The 26,841-nt window shown below is 34.8% G+C and overlaps 1 protein-coding gene across 2 annotated transcripts in view; it reads left to right on the top strand.

Annotated features, from left to right (window-relative positions):
- The window catches only part of Mcf2 (MCF.2 cell line derived transforming sequence), a 77,581-nt gene extending 56,938 nt beyond the window's left edge, over window positions 1-20,643 (top strand). For both annotated transcript variants that reach the window (XM_077106351.1, XM_077106350.1), the window contains 10 exons: window positions 1,853-1,945; window positions 6,430-6,522; window positions 7,325-7,450; window positions 8,126-8,347; window positions 12,448-12,540; window positions 14,145-14,223; window positions 14,932-14,998; window positions 16,516-16,625; window positions 18,360-18,472; window positions 20,611-20,643. In XM_077106351.1, the coding sequence (XP_076962466.1) occupies window positions 1,853-1,945; window positions 6,430-6,522; window positions 7,325-7,450; window positions 8,126-8,347; window positions 12,448-12,540; window positions 14,145-14,223; window positions 14,932-14,998; window positions 16,516-16,625; window positions 18,360-18,472; window positions 20,611-20,643 (1,029 nt within the window). The remainder of the gene's footprint in view (window positions 1-1,852; window positions 1,946-6,429; window positions 6,523-7,324; window positions 7,451-8,125; window positions 8,348-12,447; window positions 12,541-14,144; window positions 14,224-14,931; window positions 14,999-16,515; window positions 16,626-18,359; window positions 18,473-20,610) is intronic.
- Window positions 20,644-26,841: the final 6,198 nt, after the last annotated feature.

The following is a 26,841-nucleotide window of genomic DNA, read 5'->3' as shown; positions in this document are numbered from 1 at the left end:
GGGCTTGATTATTTTTAACCTAAAAGATGCCTTGGTATTCCCCTGCAATTCATGTAAAAATCTTGTAATTAGATCTAGTCTGGCATTCAGCCAGCAAGGCATTTATCACAGGAACTTCACAAAACAGAAAGTTGTCTTTTCTTTTAATTTAACTAAGTCATTCAGGGAGGCTCATTATTCCATATCCCAAGAGTACATTCAGTAAAATTGACTTTCTAGGTTAGTGATTGTGTTCTCCTATGTTAGAGTTTTCCCTCAGAAATAGATTTTTGCTTACCCTGTTTTGCTTTTCTAGTTCCTCCTCTTCCTGAAAGATCAGTTCTGCTTTGGTTTGGGAGTCATTTTTGATAGATATAATTGTTGAAACTCAAAATGAATATTTGTCCCAGAAAGTGTTTATAAAATGAGAAGAGAATAAGGCTAAGAAAGAACTGCATATCACTCTTTCTCAACGTGTTCTAACTTGAAACTCATTTGAACTATGGACAGTTTCTTTCCCAACAGTGGTGAATCTTCCCTTTGGATTATTACATAAGACCACTACTCACTGGAAATTTTACATTTACTGTGTATCTTTACATGTATACACATATTCTCTCACAAACTTGATGAGAAAATCTTTGAGACAGGGTCCATATCCTATATATGTATCTCTCATGAGGTTAGTAGAGTTCTTGGCAGCTAGTAATGGTTTAATAAATGATTATTGATGGTAATGTTTATTCATTAAACAACCATCTACTGAACATCTACTTTGTACCAAGTGCTGTGCTAGGTGATGTGGATACCCAGCCAAAGACTATTTATTCAGGTAGAAAAACATGGAAACCATTAATTTCATATAGCACCAGTTGTTCAATATTAGAGATATACAAAGGGTCCTGTGGGAGTCCAAATAAGGAACATCATGTTAGCTTTTCATTGCTGGAACAAAATGCCTGAAAAGAACAATTTAGAGAGGGAAAGATTAATTTTGCTCATGGCTTCAGCAGTTTCAGTTCATGATCAGCTGACTCCATTGCTTTGGACCTGAGGCAAGTAGAACATCATGGCAGAAAGGTGTGGTGGGAAGGTTTTGAGGAACATGATAGCAATACATTTCCAGGGCACACACCCAGTGACCTACTTCCTTCTGCTAGATCCCACCTCCTAATGTTTCCACCATTTCCCACTAATATCAAATTATTACCATCAATGGATTAATCCACTGATGAGGTCACATCCCCAATAATCCATTTACTTCCCCAAAAGCCCCACCTCTGAACATTGCTGCATTGGGGAATAAGCCTTCAACACATGAGCCTTTGGGGGTCATTCCAGATCTAAACCATAACAGGCATCTTATGTATCTGTGGGGTATAAGCAAATGGCTTTATAGAAGAGATGACTCGTGAGATGAATGGTAAAGAATGAGTAGGATATAGCATAAATGAGTATTATGGAGAGAAAATTGCATAGGCAGATACCTAGATGGGTTATGCTGCAGTGGTGATGCCCCAGTGATGAACCAAGGACTGCAGGCTGACTTGAAGGTTAGCTCCAAATTAATTCACTAGGGAACTGAGAGACTAATAGCATAGAAAGAGCACATTACTTGGCTATGAAAAAATTTTTTATTCAGACAGAGAAGCCTTTCCCCCGCTTAACTCTCAAACTTGGCAAGTGGAAGTTCAGAAAATCACGAGTCCCACCATCAGGTCCAACACATATGCTGATCTTGGAATATGAAAAGGGCTCCTTTAGGTCATAGTCCCTGTAATGCTTTGCCATACTCACTCTTACTCAGCTTTTCTTGGTAAGAAAAGTTCATATTTGCAAATTGTTAATATGTTTGAATTTGTTCTCATCACAGAAGGATGATTTTCAGATATATGCAAAATACTGTCAGAATAAGCCCAGATCAGAGATAATTTGGAAGAAGTATTCAGAATGTGCCTTTTTCCAGGTATGATAATTATTGAATATGTTTTTTTCTGGGAGATAGTGGGATACTTCTTATTTATAAGTTCATTTCTACTTTGAGTAAATTATATATGCATGTAAGTTAAAGAGCAATTCTCCTGTCTCCAAAATACACACACACACACACGCACACACACACACGCGCACACACACTTTCTGTTCCCTAGAAGCAAACACTTCCCGTGCTTTTAAATACTTCTTTTGATATTTACCTCTATATCTCCAAATAGCATGCTCATCCTCCTCCTTCCTACCCTGTAAAAAGAGGATTTAGCTCTTTCACTGCCACTTGACCATATACACATATAGTTCTTTCTTCCAAAATTTCCAATATAGTTATATTGTAATTTTGGTTAGATTTATGTACTGCATTTAATTGTTGAGACTGTTATTTCTCTGCTTAAATAATCCATTTGATATAGTATGATTGCTTTTCCTCCCCTTTTGTTTTTCTTACAGTTGTTTTTTTACTCACATAATTTTCTAGATACTTGCCTTAATTCTACTGACACTTCTTCCAGTTTTAGGAGTTATAAAAATATACTCTTGCAATATTTATATACATTGATTTTCTTTAAATTGTATCTTCTTGAAGAAGTATCTCCTAGGGGTTTCTGGCCAGCTAATTTTGACTCACTAGGCCTGATGCATAGCTTTCATCTCAGGATCTTGGTGAATAATAATTTTTGAGACGCCGTTCACTTGTCTCTTGAATAGGTTCTCTTGTTTCCTAGGTGCCACAACCTTATCATTCTTGTTGTATTTCCTTGTTTGGTAGAACATATCTTCCAGTAATGTGTTGAGAAAATGTGCAATATAGGTAAATGTTTTTAAGAACGTGTGTGTGTGTGTGCAAATATCTTTTTTTTTCTTCCATAACACTTTGATTGCTAACATGAATGTGTATAAAGTTCTAGGTAAGAAATGATAATCCTCAGAAATTTAAAGGAATTGCTAAATTGCATCATTTTTTTTTTGTGTGTGGGGGGGTGTACCAGGGATTGAACCCAGGGGCACTCCACCACTGAGCCACATCCTCAGTCCTATTTTGTATTTTATTTAGAGACAGGGTCTCACTCAATTGCTTAGTGCTTCGCCATTGCCAAGGCTGGCTTTGAACTTGTAATCCTCCTGCCTCAGTCTTCTTGGCTGCTGGGATTACAAGCATGTTCCACTGCACCTGGCTAGCATCAGATTTTTGTTCCATTGCAGGAGATCCAATTTTCGTCCTCTGGGAGCTTATGAAAACTTATTTTGGGTATTGGTGCCATTTTCATTCATTATGCTAGTCTTGTGCTGATGACATTGAATTTTGAGCTGCCAGTCCAAATTTACTGATTTTTTTCTTTGATTTCCTCCATCCAGTTTTTCCCATTCTCCAATTTCTGGAATTTCTGTTGTACAGATGTTGCATATCTTGGACTGATCTTCTAATATCTTTTCTTTCTGTTCTCTACCTCTTTGTATTCTTGTTATACTTTCTGGGATATATCTTTCATTCTTACTATTGAGGATTTTATTTCTGCCATTATGTCCTTAATTTTGAAAAGAATAACTTTTTGTTCTCTTGGTTCCTCTTAATACAATCCTGTTTTTGTTTCATAAATTCAATATGTTTGCTTATTGATATGAAGATAATAAATTTTTCCTTCTTTTTTTTTCCTTAACTAGGGGTCAAAACCAGGGGTGCTCTACTACTGAATTACATCACCAGTCCTTTTAAAATTTTTTTTAGTTGTAGTTGGATATGATACCTTATTTTATTTATTCATTTTTTTATGTGGTGCTGAGGATCTAACCCAGGGCCTTGCATGTACTAGGCGAGTGCTCTATCACTGAGCCACAGCCCCAGCCTTATCACCAGCCCTTTTTATTTTTTAATTTGAGACAGGGTCTCACTAAGTTGCTCAGGCAACTTGAACTCAAACTTCTGATCCTTCTGCCTCATCCTCCTGAATAACTAGGATTACTGGTTTGTGCCATATGATTTTACTTTACAAAGTAGTTTTCTTCTCGTAGCATAGATCCCGTTATCTTCAAATTGCTTCTATTTTTTTCTTCTTTTTTCATTTAGTTCCTGCCACTCATCTTAGGGGTTTTCCTCAAAAGTCTGATGGTAGTTGTCTGTTCACTTACCTTAGGAGTGAGCTTTAAAAAACTCATTGGAAAGTTCCTATGCATTTGTGGATTTATTGACCATGATCCTCATGGTTGTGTGATTTGTCTGAAGTAGTTTTCTTAGGGGGATTCCTCAATACCTATATGTTTAGGTCCTTTGCTTGTCAGCTGTTTAGAGTTCCCAACCTGCTACCCAATGTATAAGGGTCTGCCTGACAATGTTGTGGATGCCATATTTGGGGCAAACACTATGAGTCCCTAATTTGGTAAATAGATATTCAGGCACTCTCCTTGCCTTCAATATGGCATTGTGCCCTCAAATTGCATCCTTGTATCCCTTAGTCCAGGGGCCCTCTGTTTTACTCTTTATAATCTAATATCTAATATCTGTTATTCTTCCATCAGGAGCGAAGGGCAGCTACCTAGTTGAGCATAATAGTATGTTTATCTGAGAGATTTTGATTTTCATGTTTATTTTTAGCTTTTTGTGCCCATTTAAATTTTTTGGGGGAACACTTTTATTGAAATATAAGGAAAATACTATAAAATTCACTGCTTAAATATATATATATATATATATATATATATATATATATATATATATATTTTTTTTTTTTTTTCAGTGGTTTTACTATATTTACAAGATTGTACAACCATGGCCGCAGTCAATTTAGGAACATTTTTACTTTTATAAAGAAAACACCTTGTACCTTCTAGCAAGTCACCTCCTATTTCTTCCAATCCCTACAGCCCTAGGCAACCCCTATTCTGCTTTCTGTCTCTCATGGATTTGCCTGTTCTGGGCATTTTATGTAAATGGAATCCCATAATATATGATCTTTATGTTTAGCTTCTTTCACTTAGCTTGTTAGCAAGTGTCATCCATGTTGTACCATTTATCAGTTCTTCATTCCTTCTTTATGTCAGAATAATATTTCATTGAGTGATTATGTTACATTTCATTTACCCAGTCATCAGTTGTGGGACATTTGGGGTGTTTCCACCTTTTGATTAGTATGAATGATGCTGCTAGGAAAACTTTTCTACTAGTTTTTGTGTAAATATGTGGTTTATTTTTTAATTTCTATTGGCTGTATACATGTAAGTAAAATTGCTGGATAATACTGTGACTCTCTGTCAGCCTTTTAAAGGATATATTGAACTGTTTTCCAAACTGGCTACACTGTTTCATTCCTACCAACAATATGTATGAGGGTACTGATTGTTCCACATCCTTACCAACACTCCTTAATATCTAATTATTTCTTAAATGGACTTTGAACAACCATTCTTTTTGAACCCCAGATTTATTTTGTGTCTTCAGAGTTACTTCATGTCTGTAATCTTGAGTTTTTGTAATGGGGGTATATGTGTGTTTGTGGTGGGTGGTGCAGGGGGAATGGTCTATAAAAGATTGATCCTTTCCTTGGCTTTTTCCTCTGCCAACTTGAGATTTGTTTTTCTCAAGCATGCTCAATTGTTTACCACTTGTTGGTGTGGTTTTCATTTTCCAAATTTGACAATACTTTCTAGTTTCTCATCTTTGGGTTTTTGTCTTCTGAAAAGTATCTTTTCCATCATTTTACTTAGCTTTCAGGAATGAGGAGCTGCAAATGCATGCACCAGCCCACTATCTTTAACCATAAATTATTAATAATTATTCTTTGAATTAGATTGAATATTATATTTTATCCATATCCAGTGGAGGGTCCTGGATCTTATTTAGTTCATTTTGTGTTCTGAATTTCCTATATGTATATTTATTCCTCACCATCCCCATCTTGCCCTAATTATGGGCCCTCCACTATTCCCAGGACCCAATGTCATGACCCTTATATTTATAGTGGCAGTGAGCCAATTACTGAATGAAATATAGCACCAGTTGATAAAGACTGTATTTTTCTTGTGATCTTAAAAAAAATCTGTTCTCATGCCCAGTCTGATTTATATTTAGCACAACCTATTTCTTTTCTGGGCCTTGGCCTGTGGAGCTGAGTCTTTTGTTAATATTCTTGGATATATTGAAGAACTTTTTAATCCTGCTAATCTATTGTCATTCCTTGCTTTCTCACCTTAAACATTACACATCAATAAGAATTTACATGTCAAACCTTTTTAGTCTTCAAAATGTTAGAATTTTCTACCTCCCAAGTCCTTGAAAATACTGTTTATTGTTTCTCAGTTATAATGTCTTAAAATTTCTGTACCATATGTAATACTAATTTTTCTGGTAAATGTTCTTTGAGATGTAAGCAACATTCATGCATTGAGTCTCATCAAAGAACACTTGGTATTTTTACATGTACATGTGTTAATTTAAATTTATTAATAATTATCTTTTAATGGCAGGAATGTCAGAGAAAATTAAAACACAGACTTGGTCTGGATTCCTATTTGCTCAAGCCAGTACAGCGAATCACTAAATATCAGTTACTCTTAAAGGTAATTACATGAAACATTTCTTTCCTTTTTTACTCACATTTATGGGTCAGATGTGGAAAAGCCATTAAAAAGGAAGTTGCTGACTAGGAAGTGCTAGAAATAGGTAGGCTCATTGAGTGGGTAGGCAGTAGTTGGCAGTAGACAGTGCAGTGTGCTCCTTCGTGATGGCAGTGCAGAGGACAGGCATAGATAACAGGCTGAGAACATCTGGAGGATTAAGTATTTAATTCTCCATGCAAGTTACTTAATTTATGTATAGTGTTTTACTAAAGAACTTTTAATATTAAGATCTAAATAAACATTTATTTGAAAGTGTACTTCATATTGCTTCCTCAATCAATAGTGCCAATGCTGCTCTTCTAGTGTAATGTGAAAAGATTACTAAAATATTGAGCTAAGTATGAATATAACATAGTTTGCTTTAAAATGTATTTTCATAATGTCCTATGCTGTCCTGAATGTATCATGGATAAAACAAGTTATTGTACATAGAGAATGAAAAAACCCACATATATAATTGCTTTAAAAAATAATATTTAGTGTGACTTAATTGCTATTGTTTTTCAGCTCCAAAAGCATTAGATGTCTTTGTTGCATAGAGTTCAGTCTTCTACTTCTTTCCCAATTTTGACACTGTGATTAAATAGATAAATGTGACAAAGAGCATATGAAAGAAATTATCCAAAAGTGCCATTATCTTTGATTCTTGCTTGAGAGCATGTTAGCCAAAAATTTATTCATTTTCTGCAGCTATGTTAATATGTGCTTAATATTAAGTTTAATTCCTGATTTCTAATTACAGGAGCTATTAAAATATAGCAAGGACTGTGAAGGATCTACTCAATTAAAGGAGGCCCTTGACACAATGCTGGATTTACTGAAGTCAGTTAATGACTCCATGCATCAGATTGCAATAAATGGCTACATTGTAAGTAAACTTTTAAGACTATGAATTTTTAGGGAGTAAGCTTGTCACCATCACTTTCTTACCCTTCTGAAATCACATGAAAAAGAACATAGAAGAGGTAGATAAATGGATATCAAAATATTAGCATCATTACTCATTATGCATCATTACAGATCAAGTGGATTTGCAATGTTCTTATCTTCAACAGCCTGTTCCCAAGTCCAGACCTAGGGAGATTTCTATTGAAGGAATGTTTGGGTCACCAAAAGAGACATATTGTCCCAGAACTGCTGCTTGCCCTAGCCTAGGAAAGATAGGGTTTTAATAAAAAGAGGACATCTTTGGAGCTTGCAGCCTTTTAATAAATTGGCTCCACTCAGTGGGGAAACTTGGACCTGGTGTATGTCAGGTACCTAACCGGATTGAGGAATCTATGGGAGTAACCTTGTCATCTCACATGGAATTGATATGAAGCCAGGGAAAAGGAAATTTCTTTTGGCCTCCACCCCTACAGTAATTTTATACAGATGTGATGCATGGCACATTTTAATTTAAAAAGTTATAATGAATGCAGTTTTAAAAACATACAAATTATGCTTCAGGGTTTTAGTAGGTCAAGCTAAACACTAAATGCTGATGTCAGAGATTTGAATGTAGCTTTGCCTTCTACTAATAGGATTTGATTTTCTATTCTAGGGAAACTTAAATGAGCTTGGCAAGATGATAATGCACGGTGGATTCAGTGTCTGGATAGGGCACAAGAAAGGTGCTACAAAAATGAAGGATTTTGCTAGATTCAAACCAATGCAGCGACACCTCTTCTTGTATGAGAAAGCTGTTGTTTTCTGCAAAAGGCGCACTGAATCTGGAGAAGGCTCTGATAGATACCCATCATATAGTTTTAAGCATTGTTTGAAAGTAAGACAATTTGAATTGTGTAATGTAATAGCATTCTCTATATATATTTCATTCTGTACACTTTTTTTGGTTCAAATGGGTGGGTTTTATACTTTGTTTAAAAGGAATCTTCAGTAGAAGTATTATTGAAGTCCAATAAAGCAGAACTTCTTTGCTCAAAATGAGAGTGAGGGAGTACTTGTATACCTTCTTTTCTCCCTCTCAGCAGCATTCCCAGGTATTCTTCAAGGGGCTCCCTAGCAATCTGTAGAGCACAGTTTGAAATGACAGGGAGAGATCCACATTCCCCCATGAGCACTCTCTTACCAGTGGTACCAGATGCAGTTCTTGATCTTATTAGCAAGGGACCTTTATGTTTTAGGAGAGACAAGGAGGAAATGATTTCTCCCTTTTTCTCAAAGCAGTTTAAAATTGAAGGACTTTCATACTCAGCATACTTTCCTTTCTGTATCCCTCCTCCATTCCCAAGCATCATGCTTTCTGTGTGTCCAAAGCTACCTATGGCTGAATCCATTCCATACCTGTTCTTTCGTATCCCTTAAAATTATATATTATTTCCTGTAAACCAAGTTTTCATTCTGCCAAAATGTTAGTGTGTATTAAAGTGGGAACAGTAAATTACTTGAGGAAGTCACTGACAACCCAGTAATACTTCCAGCTGGTTTTACTATCAGAACTGGAGGAATATCCAATTCACATGAGGCTGTAATTGGTTTTGATTTCTCTATGCTTTGTGTTTTTCAAGTTCTAAATTCTAAAAGCAACATGATATCTGTTGCATAGAAGTTGCAAAATACAGAAAACTATTATTATTTATTCTGCAGTCACTATCATTTAGTCATTTTTCATGAAAATGTTTTATTATAGTTGTCATTACCAGTATATTTGAGAACCAGTAGAATTTTCAGCATTTTTAAAGAGGACAGGCAGTGTCCTGTGATAGGCCTTTGGAAATAATATAAGAAGGCTACCAGATAAGCAGACTCTGCTTTTGATTCTCCCCATAGGGTCAGCTGTCTCTTGCTGTTCCAAACAAGATTCCTGTGTAGAGTTGGGTCTCTGAGCCCTTCCCACTATTTTCCCTTCTTCACTTCTGTATCCACAGCAGCTTCACCATTTAATTTTTATCATTTTTTTAGTTGTAGACAGACATAATATCTTAATTTTATTTATTTATTTATATGTGGTGCTGAGGCTCGAACCCAGCTAGGCAAGCACTCTAATATTTAGCTACAGCCCCAGCCCAGTTTCATAGCTTCTTTAGGATTCCAGCTGTCATTATCACAAATGCCCAGATGCTACTTTGATGCTTGCAGTCTACGTCCAAAACCCCAAATCTCTAAGGGTCTTTTATGACTCTAATGAACATTGATTGAGAGCCAAGGAGTCATAATCTATTTCAGACAGGGTTTAGATCTTTTGCTGTGTGTGTACCTATTCCTTGGGAAGGTACTTTGCTTTCCTAGGCATATTTTTACCCAAATCCATTTGATTCACTTTTTAGTTGTAAGGTGACCTAGTTACTACCTAACGTAGCACTTCTGATGTGTATCGATTTTCTATTTTAGTTTTTTTAATTTTTTTAATTTTTTGGTACTGGGGATTGAACTCAGGGTACTGAAGCACTATGCCACATTCCCAGTCCTTTTTATTTTTTATGTTGAGACAGGGTCTCACTAAGTTGCTGAGGCTGGTCTCAAACTTTTCATCTTTCTGCCTCAGCTTCCCAAGTTGCTGGGATTACAGGCATGCACTACCATGCCTGACTTTACTTGTATTTTGACACAATGATGGGCATGCCAACAGAATGTTTTTCAAGTACATTTAAGTAAGGCGGGATTGATCTGAAGTAATGACGTCAGGAGAATTGAAAATACAATAGTTACCATGGAAATGGCATGGGATAGATGCAGGAAACATTTCAAGGGGGGGTAGACTTGAGCTGAGTGACTTGCTAGATACAAGAAATAAATAATACTTGACATTTGAAGAAAGAAAATCTGTCAGATTCTTCTTTGGTTCCCCAACAATTTCAAGTATCCTTAATTAAAAAAAATGAGACATTGATGCTGCAAGGTTTTAAACCAGGATTCCTGGTAAACTGGTGATGCTTTAGACTGAGAAATCAGGGTATTTCTTAGGTCTTATTATGCTTACTTCCTCTTGCTCATGTACCATGGAGATTCCACCATTAAGCAATTGCTAGTATTATTAGACAGCATGTTGTTAGTGAACCATCAGGGTAATTGAATTTAAAGTCTTACCCTTGGTGGGCTTGCCCAGTACAGACACGCTACTGCTGAGCAACTTGTCACTCACTTTAAATGGACTCTTTGTCTTGACTGCATCACAGCAAGCTGGAGTCTCATGGCTTGAGATCATGTCTTTCTAATGAACACATGCTATATTTTAAGCCAGCCACTTATATGCAAAGACAAACTCTATGTAAGATCACAGTTAACCAGAGGAAGAAATTTGAGTTCTTCAGATTCCTCAGTTCATGTGTTACTATTATCACCAATCCTTTTAATTAAAAAAAAAAAACAGGCACATAGTACTTACAATGTGTTGTCCAACTCCAAAATTCATTTAGTCACTAGAGATATGCTCTATGCCAGCAATGACAAATAAAAAACTAATGGAATTCAAATAAGAGAAGGAATAGAAAATGAATTCATGTTTTTATTGGTTCATTATAATTATAATAGTGGGATTAATACATGCATGTAACATAAGAATTCATTTTTTAAATACTTCATTTTGTAATCAGCATTTAATGTACACTATTTAATTCTTAAATGAGCTCCTTGAAATAGGTGTTCTTCCCATTGCATAGTTAGGGAAATGGAATTTCAGAAAAGTTCAGCAACTAGCACCAGGAAACACTAATGAATAGTAGAGATGGACTTCCAACCCAGCCTTCTCTTACTTCAAAGCCCATTTGCTTTCTTATCATATTATTAAGGCAAGATCGTGTGTTGAAACAAAATTAATTTTAAAAAAGATTGAATGTGAGATTATTATTATTATTCTTTGTAGATATACATGACAGTAGAGTGTATTTTGACACATTATAAATACAGAGGGAGATTATTATTCATTTTACATCTTAATATTTGAGCAAAAGTAGGTTACAGTGGTATAGTAAGAACATAAATATGTTTTGGGCCATTTGAAAGTAACTTCCACCTACATTCAGGGTGGAGTTAGAGGCTCTTTCATTAGGTTACATTTCATTTCTAAGCATAATTGCTTTCCTTTTCCTTGATTTGGGAGTCTCGCTAGCACTACCCTTAATGATTCTCGGTTTTAATTAGGGCCATTTGGGGGGCTCATAAGTGGAACAGTATGAGATAGTCTTTCAGGTAATTAGGTAGGAATTGAAAGAAAAGAGGAAAGGGAGAAAAGAGCTAAAAGAGAATGTGCATACAAGGGAGTGAAATTGCCCCGAATGTAATTAACCGAGGTATTAGCAGCAAATGATGAAAGAAAATTGTGCAAAGTACAGACATTTAGAGGAGGAGAAAAGCTGTGGTAAGGAAAAGATACTGTGTACAAAAGTTTTACTGACTATAGGAAGATATCACTGTCTTATGATAGAGATTTTGGTTTCTATAGAGTCTGAAGGATTGGTGGAAGTAGAGAGATTCCTAGCTGGTTCTTCCTTGCCTTATAAATTGGATGTTTATAACTTGTAGGGATACTATAGAGATTAGTTAATCTTGTAAGTTTATTACTTATCTGACAGGTAATAATTTCAAAAACTAAATTTCATTAATTTCAGGTGGCTTTTCTCACTAATGTTTAATTAGATTTCACTGATAATTTGCTTGAATAGCACACAGATAATTTATAAAAGAATTGAATCATAGATGGGCTGTGTGGATGTTTAGATTTATAACATTTGTGTCAATCACTGGAATGGAGCTTGCAGTCTGAACACCAAAAGTGCATAGTTCCATGAAAACAAATACTCGTGCCTATGATTGTTTTTATTTTGCCCAAATAAAACATTCTCTTTAACTAAGAATATGATGGGGTATATTTAATGTAATTGTATATTCAAAATAAAATGCTCATGAAAATTTTATTTCTTATAGATGGATGAAGTTGGAATCACAGAATATGTAAAAGGTGACAACCGCAAATTTGAAATCTGGTATGGTGGGAAGGAAGAAGTTTATATTATACAGGTTGGTCATTTTAAAATTATTCTAGAAACTGTAATCTGCATTAACATATAAAATCTGAGTGATGGCATGGGCCTGTAATCCCAGTGATATAGGATGCTGAAGCAGGAGGATCATAAATTCAAGGCCAGCCTTGACAACATAGTGAGACCCTGTCAGAAAGGGGGTGGGGAGAAAGAAAGAAAGAATGAAAGGAAGAAGTCTGAGTGGCACAGGAAATAATTTTGGTCACATTTTAAAAGGCCCCACTCTCAACTGTTATTACTTGAGTATTCTTTAAGGTATATTTAAACGTTTTTGTGCAGTAGCACATGATTTCTTTAAATTGAGGTAAACTTGGGTGTTTTTTAGGGCTTTAAGTTTTTACCACTACACAAGGAGATTTATCAGCTATAGCTGATGGTTTGGGAGGTACTTCCCTGCCTCATCAAGTTTCTAGAGTTAGAGATTGTAATAGTTCCGAGTTGTCTTGTTGTCATCATTTGAAGTATACATGATTACAAGATGCAACAGTTAAGGTTTGCTCCCTGCTTCTAAAGAATATTGTTAAAGCCCTGGCCAGATGTGATATAAGGTCCATCTTACATTATGGAAGGGGTCAGGAAGCAGATCCTTTCAAGATGTTGTTATTAAATATTTAATAAATCTTTGTATCCTGACTTGTGACTGAATGTGTTGCAAGTGCTCAGCAATTTTTGTTTATTTTAATTCTGTACTGTTTGCAGTTCATAAAAATGTTTAAAGATATAGTATTTGGCCAGGCACAGTGATGCACATCTGTAATCCCAGTGAGTCAGGAAGCTAACACAGGAGGATTGCAAGGTCAAGGACAGCCTCCACAACTTAGTGAGACCCTTTCTCAAAAAAAAAAAAAAAAAAAATGTCTGGGTATGTGGCTCAGTAGGTAAGCACCCCTGTGTTTAATCCCTCGTACCAAACAAAGCTTGGAATCATTTAACAAATGTATCTTGTGAGTAATGGGAGGATATGTAGGGAAGCTTTCATGTTACCAGTCACTAAGATCATTCTCCAAACAATTTTAATTCTGGAAGTATTAGAGCATTATTTTACCAAAACTAAACAAAAAAAATATATTTTTAAAAGAACCTCCCTCCTTGCCAGGCATGGTGTCACATACCTGTAATCCCAGCAGCTCGAGAGGCAAAGGCAGGAGGATCATGAGTTCAAAGCCAGCCTCAGCAACTTAGCAAGGCCCTAAGCAACTCAGAGAGACCCTGTCTCTAAATAAAATATAAAAAGGGCTGGTGATGTGGCTCAGTGGTTAAGCACCCCATGGGATTCAATCCCTGTTACCAAAAAAAAAAAAGAAAACTTAAAATGAATGAACTTATACTTTGCATTCTATCCATTTGTTATTATTCGGTTATTAATTAAGGGCAATTGTATAATGGCTTGAACTGCATTATTTCATCTATCTGATGGCTAATGATTTACTCCTTCCCTACAAGTTTTAAGAATAAAAATACTAGAATTTGAATATGGTATTTTAAGGAATAGATCATGTTTGATATACTTAATTGCATTTGTTTTATTATAAAAGCATTCTTTTTAGAAGAAATATACCCTCCACCCTTTTTAATCTTTAGGCTCCGAATGTAGATGTGAAGATGTCATGGTTAAAAGAAATAAGAAATATTTTGTTGAAGCAACAGGAACTTATGACAGGTAAATTCAAACATATATTCTTTTTTTTTCCCATTCTCTATTTTTTTTTAAATTTTTTTCCAAACATATATTCTTTAGAACAAGCATAGTAACAGCTCATTGACTCAGATTTTGTGAATTTTTTTTTTCAGAGAATGGGGCTGATATTTACTTTATTCTGTTTAAAATGAAATGGTTTATTAAACAGCAAGAGAATTCAAACACTACAAAATGAACCTCTGCTTGAGAAGCTGTTTAAAAGCAGCACAGAGATCTGACTGTGTTAATTCTTAGTCTTTCCCAGGAGATGATTCATTTTAGGACCTCAAGTAATTTGTACCTGGTGAAGTTGGGATAGGGGACAGATTCTTGTTCAAAATGTGAACTCCTTGAATAAAATATTACATGATTTGGACCTTTCCAAATTCTACCTTCAGACTGGCCTTTCCTCTGGTTATTTCAGGTCTCTGAAAGATTTGTGTGTAAGTGTGTGAGTATGTTTGTAAAAGTTGTTGGCCTTCTAGGGCTGGAGTTGTGTCTCAGTGATAGAGTGCTCACCTAGCACGTGAGAGGCCCTGGGCTTGATCCTCAGCACCAGATAAAATAAATAAATAAAATAAAGGTATTGTGTCCAACTGACTAAAAAAAAATTTAAAAAAAAATTATTGGCCTTTAAGTAGGAAGTATAGCTTCTAAATGATGCTTATATAAGGTTTGTTTTATTTACAGTTAAAAAACGGAAGCAACAAGATCCGATTACAGAACAGGAACGGCTTTCTCCTCAGCAGAGTGATGAGTAAGTGATAATTCTTTAAGAACTATCACTCCTGCAATCTTCTGTTTTCCATAGGTAATGTGAAGCAATGCAATTAAGGTATCTCAGACAAGAACCAACCCATCATTTTTAGCAATAACTCATCAAATTCCACAAACATCATTTTCTCAGTTCTAATCTTGTATTGGAGTCTAATAGTCCCTAACAGTTATATCTCAGGCTGGATTTAGAACACAATTAAAATGCTTTGTTTTCAGTATATCATGATAATTGGAGACAGAGTTGTAAGAATATGGGAACAAAGCAGATGAAGAACTGGCTCATAGCTTTGTAAGCTTTGTAATCTTTCTCTGTCCTTCCTTCTCTCCCTCTCCCACCCCATCTCTCTTTGTGGTACCCAGGATTGAATCCAGGGGTGCTTAACCACTGGGCTTCATCCTCGGCTTTTTTTTTTTTTTTTTTGAGTCAGCTAGCTTTGTAATCTCTTGAATGGAGGCCACTTGTTTGTGATTTGTTCTTTCTTTGTATAAGTTAGAAGGTATGGATACTGGCAAGGAACTGAACTTAGATGTAGCCAGGAAGTCTTTAAGGAAAGTGGCAGTCTTATATGACAGCACACTACTACTGATTTAAGAGATATGGTCTGTCCTGCATCTAGTAATTCTAAAGGGTAGACTATCCACAGAACATTCTCATGTACACAGTAAGAATTCCCACACTGATTCCAAAACCCTGGCACAGAGATTGACCATGCAGTATCTGCATCATAGTGGGATCATTGTGAATGACTTATTAGATTCTTTTTCCTTTGTTGCACATCATTTTTTAGAAGTAGATAAAATCAGAGGCAACACATGGTGTTTCATTTGAGGCTTTAGGATAACAGATCATAAATGTCTTTTATCTTCTAGGGTTTACAATACCCAGTCTTTTTATCATATATTAGAGAAATAAAGACTTTAGTTTTATGCAGTAGTTGACTTAATAGTAGCTGGTACAAATGTGACAATACAAATGAATTTAATTTTTTTTTCTTTTTTTGATACCAGGGATTGAACTTGGGGGCACTTAACCACTGAGCCACATCCCCAGCCCTGTTTTGTATTTTATTTAGAGACAGAGTCTCACTGAGTTGCTTAGCAGCTCACTTTAGCAAGGCTGCCTTTCACCTTGTGATCATCCTGTCTTGACTTCCCAAGATACTGGGATTTCAGGGGTGTGCTCAATTAAATTTTTATCTTCATTTATACAAAACTTATCTGATTCACTGAGATTAGAAACTCACAGAGCAACAGGGATTGTACACAGTGTACCTACCTTGGATCTAGACAGGATTAGTTTTTCCTTTGCATGACAGAGAACCTTTTGGATTGTATCCTATGATTTAGGCTTTTGCATACTATCACCCAGATCTCAAAAGGGGGGAATATCTGCTCTTTGAATGAATTCTCTGAGAATGGAAGAAATACCATTTCTAAATTCTTACTATTTCTTAGACTATGTGAAAGCTCACTTATTTTTATACATTATTATTTCAGAAAGCAACAGGGAGCTTTTCTAAGTATCCGGGAAACTGAATCGGAACAACCCAGTGCTATGGTGGCGGTCAGTGAGGCAGTTGTGTCAGTTCAGGCAGAAGCAAATGCAGGTATGTGTCATGGTCATCCTCAGATGAGATTCATGGCTGTGCAAGTTCTTTTTTTTTTAAATCTCCCATTGTTAATTTGGAAAATCTATGTCTGTTATTTTTGTCTAAAGAAAATAAAGCCAACCCATTTTTATCAGGATCTCCTGTCTTGCATATGCAAATCATTCTGTTGGGCACTACAGAGCAGTGGTTGTCAAAGTATGGTCCCTGGACCCAGGAACATTAGTATCACCTGGGGACTTGTTATATGGAAGGCACATTTCTTCGGCTCTGTCTCAGACATTCTGAATCAGAAACTCCAGGTGTGAGGCTTAGCTACTGAAATTTTGAGCATCTCTCTCTGATTCGGATCCCTGCTCAAGTTTGGGAATCCCTGCATTAGAGGATGCAGTGATGAATGAAATGCATCTACTGGTGTCAGTGCACCCTTCACTTACCATGGTTTGATGAATAGGGAAGGATCACTTACAGATGGAATATTTATTGTCCTTATGGAAATTGTGTTATATGAAGTGATTTTAAATAGTTTATTTAGTTCAACAAATGTTATAATATGACCTGTGTGCCAGGAATTGTGCAAAAGTTTGGGCCTAAAGTATAATTAAAATGCACTCAGCTGCATTCTCACATAGCTGGGAGGGTAGAGAGATAATTTAACAAGCAATTAAAATTATTTGTAGCAAGTGTTACAATAGGGAGGTACAAGGTGTTATAGAAGCACACAGCAGTATTACCTAAACAACTTGGACACCACTAGAGAGATGCCAATTAGGGTGCCTGACTCAGTATTTTAATCTGATGGTCCTTAGATGGAAGGGTAATCCACTAGTTTAGGAGAAACAAGTAATCATAACCTAGTTCAGTTTTTATTTAAATGTCACTTCACTCAGGTTGTTATGTCATGGCCCTGGAGCAGTAAAGTGAGGAACTGATATCAATGATTTCTTTTGATAGGTGAGAAAACCAAGTCAGAGAAGGTTGACGTGATTTCCAATGTCACATGAATACCATAGTTTACTATGGCCAAGATTAGATTTTGTTAATTTAAGACTCAGATTACTTAATCTAAATAAATTCATTTTTTAAGTTGAGCACCTCCTGGAGCTGGGGATGTGGCTCAAGCGGTAGCGCGCTCACCTGGCATGCGTGCGGCCCGGGTTCGATCCTCAGCACCACATACAAACAAAGATGTTGTGTCCGCCAAAAACTAAAAAATAAATATTAAAAATTCTCTCTCTCTCTCTCTCTTTAAAAAAAAAAAAAGTTAAGCACCTCCTACATCCAGGCTCTTACAAGACATGCAGTGTATAACACCAAGTCTCTGCCTAGTGAGAGAGACAAGCCAACCCAAAATAATAATATCAAGTAGAATCTGATAGGTACTGTTTGAGTGGAACCAATTAAAAAATGCTGTAGAAAGAATTTTTTTATAACAGGTGACTTTCTAAGAGAGGGTAAATATTTTCTAAAATGATATTTAACTTATTACTTTTAACAACTTACAACCAATCTCATCTTGTGACCATTCTAAAAATTAAAGAAGTATACAACTGGCCCTTTGTGAAAGGTCAAAAATTATAAGAGTGTGGTCTAATCTACAATTATAATACAGATGAAGATACAAATCTTGGTCCATTGAAGGTTAAAACCTTGAATATCATAGGTAGTTTACTTCTCACCTTGCAGTGAACCAGCACTGATAAGTAACTGCTACACTCAACATTTTTCTTATAGTTTGGACTGAGATGTCACAATCTGCAGGAATCTCTGAAGAGCCTGAGGAATGGTCAAGCAACTATTTCTACTCTACTTATGATGACCATGAAGAAGAAGATAGGCCCCTAATGGTTAGTAATGGCATATTCAATTGAAATTCTTTAGGCAGTTTCATTGATGAAATAGATGGAGCCCATAGGGACAATCTTTTGTCAGCATTCTTAAAGTCATTAGGTACTTTCCATAGCCAGAAGATTTGAAGCAAATCATATGAACATTTAGTAAGTACTTCTCTTTTTATGTAGAATTTGTTTGAGTTCCTACTGAAGTTGATTGAATAGTCAATCTTTCCAAATCTCTACAAATTTACCAATTTTATCTTTTTTAAAAAATTATTTTCATTATTTTTCTCCCCCATTATATAGAATTTCTTTAAGTTTTTATTTTGAAATAATTATAAATCCATAGGAAGTTAACAAAAATAGTATTAAAGTCCTGTTTATTCTTTACCCAGGCTTCCCAATGGTAATATATTACATAATTATACTGAAATTTCATCTGGAAATGGAAATTAGTACTATCCACAGACCTTGTTTATATTTCATCAATTTTCCATGCACCTATTTATGTGTATATATAGTTCTGTATAATTTTATCCACCACTGAGTTTTCCATTTATACGTATAAGATAGAATTAGAGAATAAAGGAGCTTCAGACAAACTTTAGAAATCAATTTATAATCCAGATCAGAAAATACAAGAAGTAAAAATTCCATGCTAAAAACTATTTAATAATACCTGGGGGGGAGAGAATATATTTTAGTGGGTTCTCAAAAAATGTGCTCATGATATCAAACGTCAGCATGCTAGAGCAAGGGTGTACCCCATAAAGTGAAAGGGTTTGGGGTGGAAATATTTCATAGAAGAAATAGTTTCCAAGTTGTTAAGATCTACCAAGTTAGTAGAGGGGCATTAGAACTGATTGCTTAGGGTGAATCCTGCTTCTCTGAAGTTATTAGCTTGGAGGGTGGAAATGATGCTTTGCAGTGGACTGCTCCTTGGTGCCCTTCAGAGGAACCAATTCATTTTGGAAGGCTGAATGTTGGTGTCAGAGATTAATGGTATTGATAATCACAAAGCTGCACAGCATTGACTTTGAAATGCTTGTTTAAAGTAGTAGATTTTTTTTCTTGTAATGATATGATGACCATTATACATATTTGCATGGTAGCTTACATTTACTAAATGATTTATCAATTAATATTACCAGTATTAGTGTGAAAAAGGCCAAGCTTTAGTACCTCTAATTTACAGAGGCAGAAACTGTGGTGAGTAAAAGATTTGCTTGGAGTTGATTGTCTAGAACAGCAATTCTCAAATCATGAATGAAGGAATCCTTTACATTCTTAGAAAATACACCACTCCAAAGAACTCTTATTTATGGAGATTATATCTATTCATATTTACCTTACTATAAATTAAAACTGAGAAATAAGATTTATTTTAAATTAATAAACCCATTTTAAATGTGTATAAACAACATTTTAATGTAAGAGTCATATTTTTCAATGCAAAACAATTGGCAAGAAGAGTGGTGTTTTACTTTTGTAAATTACTTTAACATACAGCTTAGTAAAAGACAGCTGGATTTGCATATCTGCTCTTGTGTTTAACCTATTGTACTTGGTGGCCTTTAGAAGACTCCACTGTGAGAGGCTGAGAATGAAAAAGGCAAATGCTGTCTTAATGTATGCTTAACCTGTCAGACCCTTCAAAAAAGGTCTCAGGAACCCCCAGTGGTCTGCCTCCTACACTTTGAGGACCACTGGTTTAGACTAATAACACAAAGAAATTTAATTTCCATAATTAATACTATCTGAGAATGAAGTGGATCAAGGTAGTTGTTCAGATGTGGGAGGCATCTTCCTTTAGAGGAACCCAATTTGTGTTTAAACATTTGCTACAGATCTATGAAAGGATTGTCAGGAACTGTCTTAAGTAGCCATTTTTTCCAGTTATGATGTCAAAAAATAAAGTAAATATACAAAATTGATTAATGCTTTAATCACAGTGCATGGGAATACAGAAAAACCTATTGGTTTTCCTCTCTTCTCTAAATAATGTTCTGAGTTGTGCTAAGGAAAACATGGGGAAGAGCAATACTGTGCATTCTATACATCTCCCCAGAGAAGCTGGGATAAGCTGTTCTTCTGGCTTCACTTTATCAAGTCAAATGACTGAGAAATAATGGGTTCCACTTCCCTTGTAGAGACCCGTGTCAGAGATGGCTCTCCTATTTTGATGAAGCTGCTATGTCAAATAGCAAGTAGCTCTTTTCTGCCCGCTCCTCAGCTCATTTGGAAAAAATACTGCTCAAAAGACATTCAGCCCAAATGATGTGGATATTGTTTCCAGGTTGATTCCTTTGGACATGCAAAGAATCAACAGCACATAACTATTTCCTTACTTTCATTTACAACATTTTAATTATGATACTCTTTATTTCTAAAATCATGCATTTCAACATGTAAAATATTGTGCTGCAAAAATTCTCATCTCGGAATACTTTTGGACTTGAAAAATCACTTCTCTATCTACTTTGTAACCAAATGCAATCAGTGTGCCTTGGATTATTTAGCTTATTATGAACTAAGTTAAAATTATGGCTGCAAAATGATTACAGTCAAGTGAAGCACAACATTATGATTTAATATGCTTTTATTGAACCTAGAGCTTTGGTGCCTCTTACTTTAACCTGTGCAAAATGATAGAGTTCATAAATCCTTTGGGAGGTGTTAGTAAATTTTGTTCAGGGCTATTGCCTTTTGTATGTGCCAAGATAAAATTTTCCTGACAGTAGTTTACAAATAATTGTATTTAAAATTTAATATTTTCATGCTTGTTTTCTTTTCTGGGTTTATGCTTATAATTCATGTAACAAATTAGTTGTGCTCTATTATTTTCTGTACATTTCACGCTGTAATTCTTTTTCCAAATAAAAAAGAATTCTTCAGGTTATATAAACACATGTTCTGTTTTTTTTTCCTATCACAAACTGCTTCACTTGGTTCCTGCAAAGCTACTGCAGCTACCCCATTTATCATTGAAGTAAGGACTGAATTCTTTGTTACAGAGAGCAGGCAGTTCTTGACAGAGTTTTGCAATCAAGTTTGTAATATAATTTTTCAAAACACCATTACAATCTCTAGGCAAACATAAAGCCCTAGCAGACTGCAGGAAGAGAGGTTCAGAAGACCTCCTAATTAGAAATGGAGATGTCATTCAGCTTCTCCATGAAGATGCTGTGGGTCAATGATAGGTGCGTTTATAATGCCATTGATGACTTCTGGCTGATGCAGATGGGCAGCTAATCAAAAGGTATGCTTTATCTGTATTTTTGTTATACAGCCTACAATAGCAGAGCGATCACATTTTCGTTGCTTCAGCTATGCCTATATAGCTTATTGAAGGGAATGTTAACCTTTGGTGAGTGAAAGATACTTGAAAAGAATCAAATGAGTCTATATGTTCTTTTGTGGTTTGCCTTTGGCTCAGAAAATTTAGCTGATATATCTGGCCATTGTAATGGCTACAGATCACATTACATTTGATTAAGTCATTCATAATCACATATCTAATAAATGCCCATGAAGTGTCAGGGACCATGCTTTCCTACTTTACAACATAGCCACAATTCTCTTCTTGGTTCAAATATTAACTTTTGAGCTTTGTCATACTCTTCTTTTGCATTTGACTTTTTATAGTATCCATTGTAAAGATGGGTCTGCCTAATATACTGTTTAATTATGAGAGAATCCAAAGCAGGAAGAAATAAAACAATTCTGTTTCTATGGTGTCAATAACTTGAACTGAGATGCTGCACTGACGGTTCTCTAAATGTAAAAGTGAAAGAGCATATGCACAACGGTAGAAATGAATGATGGATCATTAAGTTACTAGAGAAAATTGGTTATTACTCTAAGTCCTTTATAAGTTACTCAAAGAACTCAAGCATAGTGAAATGGAAGTCTTTTTGAACATATGCAAGAGCTTTAAGAAAATTTGAGCTGCATTGCAATCTGTTTTTATCTCCTTACCATTGTTGGCTACTAATTCATTTATTATTTAGGTTGGTGAAAAATCTAAGCAGAAGTCAAGATCTGATTCTAGTGAACAGTGTACAGATTTTAATCTATGACTACAGGTTTTAGAATGCCAAAATTTATAAATATAATATGAACACAGAGTATGTTTGTTTGAAGGTTAAAATTTCTAAATCCTTGTCAAATGTGACACTGGTATAGAGTAAGAACCTCTCTGCACTTAGAAATATAACTGCCAATTTATTGTTTTAACTAGGATTTAATTTTTTTCCTTCAATAGATTTATATTTGTGAATAGTTTTTAAAAACATACTAAACTTTTCTCTACAACATTGATAAGCCTGAGAGAGATTTCAGATACTGTGGTATCTTAAGAGATCCTTCAGAATTAAATGCTGATGTTATGCTTTTAAGCTTCCAGCCTTACTGGACAAGAATTCTTTACCTGTGTGTATTTTTTACTTTGACCTAGGAACATGTTATTTCTCTATGGTAGGTTTCTGCTACATGAATGTGAACACACATATACCTGTGTGTACACCTAAGACTTAGGTGTGAAGGTAGTAGGTAGTAATGAGAAGTAACCTGATGTTGGTTTCTAGTAACTCAACTTCAGGAAAAAATAATCTATATACAAATCAGTATTCTTTTTTTATTGTCACATTATAATTATATATAATAGTGGGATTTATTGTGACATATCTGTACATGTACATAACGTAATTTGGTCAATTTCGTTCCCTAGTACTTCCCCTTTCCCTCCCTCCCTCCACCTGGTCCCCTTACAGACCAGTGTGCTTACAGATTTTCTTGTGATATTTACCTATCTATAAAAAAGAACAAAAAAGAAAGATTATTATTGTTATATATACATAATTCTGAAATGTTAGTTTGGCTTTGTGTTTGAATTCCAGGTAATGGTATACTGTTTCCAATTGAATCTAATAGACTAGGGGTAATTTATTTGGTCTCAAGTTTCATTTATGACATGAAACCCAATTGAAGGATGATAAGGCTCAATGTAAATATTGGGTCACATGGGAAACCCTAAGTACTCTAATCCGGGTCACTTCTGAAAAGTTCTTAGCACTAATTGTTGGGTTATTTAGATAATTGTTTAATGATTTAGATAATTAATAACCTAAAGAATCTGTAATGTTAAAATAGAACTGATTGACACATATTTAAAATCTATATCCAACAACTGCAAAACACACCATTACTTTTAGGACTAAAAGGAGTATTCATCAAGATAGACCATATACTGTTTCATAAAAAAAAAGTCCTAATAAAGGGCTGGGGTTGTGGGTCAGTGGTATAGCAATTGCCTAGCATGTGTGAAGCACTGGGTTCAATTCTCAGCACTGCATATAAAATAAAGGTCCAAAAATGAAAAAAAAAAAACTTTTAAAAAGTCTTAATAAGTTTACAAATATTGGAATCATATAAAGTCTCAAGATATTATTTTAGAAACCATTACCTCAAATTATTTGAATATTAAACAATAGACACCTAAACAACACATAGGATAAAAAAGAAAGCACAAGGGAAACTAGAAACATTCCAAATTGAATGAAAAAGGAAACGTAACATAACAAAGTTCTGGCTGCAGTTAAAGAGGAGGGAAATGGAAGAAAACCCATAGCTTTAAATACCTGCATTAGACACTTAAAAATCAGAGTGATTCACCACATTAACATAATGAAAGGGGAAATTACATATAATCAGTTCAACAGATGCAAAAAAGTAATTGACAAACCTCATACTCTATCATTATGAAAATTCACAGCAAAGTAGAAAAAAAAGGGAAATTCGTCAATGTGATCATGTACACTTAGAAAAAAATCCCATAGCTGACATCTTAATAGGGAAATATTAGAAGTTTCCCCCCATAATTGGAAATGAGCCAATGATGTATATTCTGACAGTCAATATTATACTGGAATACCTAGCCAATGCCCTAAGTGAATGAAAAGATAAAAAGAAGAGACAAAAGTATTATGATTAGCAGTTTATATGTATTACAAAACTATAAGGAATCTACACATAAGAAGCCCCGACTAGAACTAATAAGTGAATTTTACAAGGCCATGGTATATAAAATTATATACAAAATAAATTATAATTATCCTAGCAACAAACAATTGAACAAATGAAATTTCAAACATCAATGTTAGAGATGTAAAACAAAGTAAATAGGAATGCCTCTAACAACAGATGTGAAAGGCTTTTCTACAGACAACTACAGACCTTTGCTAAGATATATTTAAGATGACCTTAGGAAAAATGGGGACAAATACCAAGTCCATAGATTAGAAATATCAATGTTAAGTAATCTGTCTTCTACAAATTGGCTTATAGATTCAATGCAAATCAAAATCAAAATCTCATGTGTAACTAATTAGAAAAAATAAAAAAATCAAAATCTCAGCAAGCTCTTTTGAAAAATTTTAAAAAGATGTGTTTATTTTAAATTGCATATTAAAAGGCAAGAATTATTGTGAAAATCGGAGGACTTACATATATGATTTCAAAACTTAATGTATACTACACTAATGAGTATAATTTAGCAATAATATGTTGAAAAAGAGATTTTGGAAATGGACATGTGTATATTTAATTTTTAATTTTTTTTAAATTGAAAGATTAAATTTTATACTGTGTACAACATTTGAAGTTTGTAGAATAACTAAATTTGGCTAATTCACATAAATATTACCTCAATTATTTTATTTTTATGGTGAGAATGCTTAGCATTCACTCTCATTGTTTTCAAGAATACAGTATATTGCTATTATTGTCATCATGTTGTACAAAAGCTCTCTTGAATGCATTCCTCCTATCTAACTGAAATTTTATATCCTTTGACTAACATCAGCCCAGTCCCACAACTGCTCTAGCTCCTGGTAACCAGGCACAGAAATAAAATTCTACATAATCTCACTCATATGTGGAACCTAAAAAATTAATTTGTAATCAAATTCCACATCAACTATGGGAAAAGAAGGATGTTTTTACAAATGGTCCTGAACAACTGGGTATTCATATAGAAGATAAAATGAACCTACATCATATACCTCACTCCTTACATGAATTTGAGTTGAATAATAGATCTAAACATAAAGGCTAGAATCATTAAGCATCTAAGGCAAACACAGGACAATATGTTCCTAAATTTGCATAGTTAATAATGTCTTATACAACACAAAAAGCACCAACCATAAAAGAAGAGTATTAGACAAATACAAACAAACATTACATGTGCTGAAATGAGCACTTTACAACTTAACAAATGTATGCCTGTTAGTATAGGATAAATAAGACAGTGACATTTTGAACACTTTCAAAAGCTAATTGATTCTAATAACTCACGTTCCCCCCAATTTAACTTGTTCCATGTTAACACATTGAAGAGTTAAGTTTCAAAATAAATATGAGCAGTATTCTAACTACTATGTGCTTACTTGAAATGGTTAATAAGAAAGAGAAGAAACACAACTCACTTAAAATTCATGCTCCAAGAACTGTTTAACATTTATACATCAGGTTTTAAAAAGCAATTTTAAAAATCAATGAAATCATGAAATAACACTATAATGTATTTACTAGAAATTAATGATCTTTTTTGTGTCTCCTAGATTTTAAAGTGGAAACACTATATGTATATATCTAGCTTCCATATAATATTGTCATTTTTGTTCAACATTAAGAAGGCCTAGTATAGTTTTTCCCATAACATATCATCATTTTAAATGTAGAGCCAGATGTCCTCATACTTAATTCAGGACAAAGTTAATTACATGAATTTTTTTTCTAACTAATGAAGGACATATAAAATTACATATTTGATTAGTTTTAATTGGAAATGACTTCATTACTGTAACCCCAGTAGGCTTAGGGCATATTAACATTGTTTGAAAAGTACATGGCAAAACAACAACTTTTAACTACTTTTGGCCTATGCACATTTTTTAGGCAGTGTAGAGCTAATCTATATGTTTGTTAACATGCATACACTTTGGGGTGGGGGGGAAATCACATTATTTTCTATGAGTGTACATTTTTTTTTTTAAAGAGAGAGTGAGAGAGGGGGAGAGAGAGAGAGAATTTCCAATATTTATTTTTTAGTTCTCGGCGGACACAACATCTTTGCCTGTATGTGGCGCTGAGGATCGAACCCGGGCCGCACACATGCCAGGCGAGCGCGCTACCACTTGAGCCACATCCCCAGCCCCGAGTGTACATTTTCAATATCCATTTTTTAAATATTTTAGTTGTAGTTGGACATAATACCTTTGTTTTATTTATTTTTATGTGGTGCTGAGGATCAAACCCAGGGCCTTACATATGTTAGGCAAACACTGTACCACTAAGCCACAACCCCAGTCCTGAAGTAT

Source organism: Callospermophilus lateralis, chromosome X, assembly GCF_048772815.1.
Source record: "Callospermophilus lateralis isolate mCalLat2 chromosome X, mCalLat2.hap1, whole genome shotgun sequence".
NCBI lineage: Eukaryota > Metazoa > Chordata > Mammalia > Rodentia > Sciuridae > Callospermophilus > Callospermophilus lateralis.
Note: the sequence above shows the minus strand (reverse complement) of the source record. Positions and strands in the feature narration are given on the sequence as shown.